The sequence below is a fragment of the Rhyacophila brunnea genome, unplaced genomic scaffold (assembly GCF_057557595.1).
Source record: "Rhyacophila brunnea isolate RB1 unplaced genomic scaffold, BYU_Rbru_1.0 scaffold_2, whole genome shotgun sequence".
Classification (NCBI taxonomy): Eukaryota; Metazoa; Arthropoda; class Insecta; order Trichoptera; family Rhyacophilidae; genus Rhyacophila; species Rhyacophila brunnea.
This window is the reverse complement of record NW_028232859.1, coordinates 59,321,178-59,324,530: the sequence shown is the minus strand read 5'-3', so window position 1 is coordinate 59,324,530 and position 3,353 is coordinate 59,321,178. Positions and strand designations below refer to the sequence as shown.

At 38.1% G+C, this 3,353-nt stretch overlaps 1 protein-coding gene across 1 annotated transcript; it reads left to right on the top strand.

Moving 5' to 3' along the window:
* The first annotated feature begins 773 nt into the window (after positions 1-773).
* On the top strand, positions 774-1,529 carry LOC147072619 (uncharacterized). The gene has a single exon (XM_085947343.1). The coding sequence runs from the start codon at positions 774-776 to the stop codon at positions 1,527-1,529; it is 756 nt and encodes a 251-aa protein (XP_085803469.1).
* The last annotated feature ends 1,824 nt before the right edge of the window (positions 1,530-3,353 follow it).

Sequence of the window (3,353 nt, the reverse complement as noted above, 5' to 3'; positions counted from 1 at the left end):
CTCACATTTTCTGACACAAAAACACACATTATGTTCATGTCCAAACGCACCATACAACCACCGAACATTACATGGAAAGGACAAAAGAAAGATCTTGTTGACTCATTCAGAATACTGGGAGTAGTTCTAGACAGACACCTTAACTGGTCAAAACACACAGAATACACATGTAAAAAAGCTACACAAATTGGCAAGCGATTCATGAGGGCTGCACGAGCAACGTGGGGAGCCTCCCCAGAGGTCCTAAAAATCATATACATGGGAGCAATCGAACCCACAATCACTTACGCAGCATCCATCTGGAGCAACGCCACACACAAAAAATCCATACAAAAAAAACTAAACACAACTCAACGTCCCTTTGCAATTTCGATCTGCAAAGGGTACAGGACCATATCAGTCACATCCGCCCAAGTACTGGCAAACACCACCCCTCTAGACCTAAAAATACAACAACTCGCCGAACTATACCGCATAAAAACGCAACATACTTTACCCAAACATCTTCCAACTGACAGAACATATGAAAACAAAATACATTACACAGAACTACCCCACCCAGGCACCAGACACCTTGAAAACATAGAACACACAGAAACCACCGACCACAGCGCACTCACTGAACACAACGCAACGGGTTTGGAGATCTACACAGACGGCAGCCGCATCGATGAAAAAGTAGGGGCAGCCTTTGTCGTTTACAAATGTGGAGCATTTTTAGGGCAAAACGAAAGTTAAGGCTTGAAAGCTACTGCACTGTTTTTCAGGCAGAAATGCTAGCCATCAGAGAATCCCTCGATTGGACACTGGTTAATTCCAGCAAACATCACCCCACCGAGGTGATCATATACTCTGACAGCCAATCCAGTCTTGTAGCTCTCCAAAACCCTTCATCGACACACCCACTCGTAAGAGCCAGCCTGACATTATGCTCACTCCTGAGAAACATTAACATCACCCCCAGGTTCATCTGGATAAGGAGTCACATTGGCATAGCCGGAAACGAAGAGGCAGATAAATACGCAAAACAAGCCACCACAGACAAAAGACCCACCACTTACACGAAATTCCCTCTCACGTTCGCAAAGAGGAAATTAGAAGATGACACCACATATCTATGGAACAAAAGATACACTGAATCCATCACTGGATCGACAACAAAAATATTCATACCAGACATAAACTCAGGAAAACACTTCAAACACAACACCACACTCAATCATGAACTCACACAAATGCTGACGGGCCACGGGGCAATGAGAGCCTACCTGAAAAGGTTTAAACTGAGAGCCGACGATCACTGTCCATGCGATGGAGTCGTGTCTCAGACAGTCAAACACATATTGGCCGATTGTCCTATACTTGAGAAAGAAAGGTGGACCCTCGGGGTACAGTGCCACCAGCAAAACATCACAATAGACTTATCAAAACCAGACAAAATACTAAACAACAAAACAACACGAAAACTATTCACTGAATACCTAACAAAAGCCATCAAAAAAATAAAGACAGTAAACGGAGGGACATAAACACAAACACAACACAGCACAGAAGGCACACACCCTCACAGTCTCATATCAATATAATGTATACTATTATTTTACTCTGTTATAATAACTAAAATTATTTCTGTGCTTTTTATATCATTAATTAACACATCTTTATTATCATTTATATTTTATATATCTCTGTATTTTTATCTCATTACTCTAACACAAATTTATATATATGCTTTTCTTTTCTTTTATATTTTATACTTTAATATGTTATATATCTCTGTACTTTTTTTCTTTAACTTTTTACTTTAACACATATTTTAATATTCTTTATATTTTATATTTTCTTTATGTTTACAATACTGTGCTTAACTGTAAATTATGTAAATGAAATATGAATAATGTAATACTTAAGTAATAACCCTTGTACGAAAAAGCAAGGAATTCAATAAACGAATTAAAAAAAAAAAAAAACCTAACCGTTCCTGTTAAGACCCACAGTAGTATATCCCTCCTGATCCCAACACTATATAGTAGAAAAAAGACTAATAAATAAAAAAAACTCCAATTGAAGATCTACAAACCTTGTACATAATAAGCAAGGTCAATAATAAATGCAACTCCTATATAAAAAAAAAAGAAAAAAAAAAAAAAACCTAACCTAACCTAACCTAACCTAACCTAACCTAACCTAACCTAACCTAACCTCACCTAACCTAACCTAACCCAACCGTTTTGCCTGCACTATTGTACCGATCGCACGCGTCTACGAAGTGTCTTATAAAACAATTTTTTTAAGTGGGAAAAAAGTCTTCACTGAGCACGCAAAGTTTAATAATTATAATAAACCTACACAATACGTTCGTGGTAGTGAAATTTTTTGCCACCGGGGTGTAACAACACAATTACAGTGCTGTAAAGTTTCAAACGTTGACACTATATTTCTAAAATGACACTTCAAAACGTCAAACGAGTATACGTACGCCCGATTGCTTAGTATTTTTATATTAGGCGCAAACCAAATATTAGGGAAAAAAACATATTATGACGTCCGCGAGCCCCTTCGATCGTTCACTGCGCACACAGCGTTCGCCAAATAAAAACGCAGGTAAAGAGACCTTGCCGATTTCGCCATTGAATTCAGAGGACAAAGATGATCATAATGAATCACGTGAGGAAAAAATAATACGATTATGTCAGTTTATATCAAAAAAAACTAAATCACCAGAAATCATAAAAGCGATCACTGAAATTTCGGAGGCAATTTTGAGTTCGGATACACAAACTGCTGGTGACAAACAAAAAATCAAACAAGACCCCGTCATCGTTGCTACGCTACAAAGAATTGAAAGTCAAATCGCTAAAATAAACGAACGTGTAGACAAAATAAATTCTGAACCTAAGTCTCTTCTTAAATACTCCGACATAATCAAAAAAGTACCGAACCACATTCCACCTACCACCAACAATCGCACGTTTGCTGTAATCGTCAAATCAGTAAATGGGAAGGACTGCTCTGAAACCATCAAAGGATCAATTAAGAAAAACATTAATCCATCCAATCTCAAAATCTCAGTAAGTAACATGTACGCAACCAGAAACAGTAGCGTTGTTATCAACTGCGAAACCAGGAAAGATGCAGAAAAACTACTCAAAACAATCCCAGACGCTACCAACGGATTACTCAAGGCAAGCGAGGGTCAAAAATTGTCTCCGGTCATCGTACTCAAGGGAGTAAATAAAGACATTGAAGACAGCGAAATAATCAAGACAATGCTTTTACAAAACGAAGCACTGTCCGAGGTTATAGGTGACAAGGAACCAGAAGACCAAATCAAACTGATAAAAACGACACGA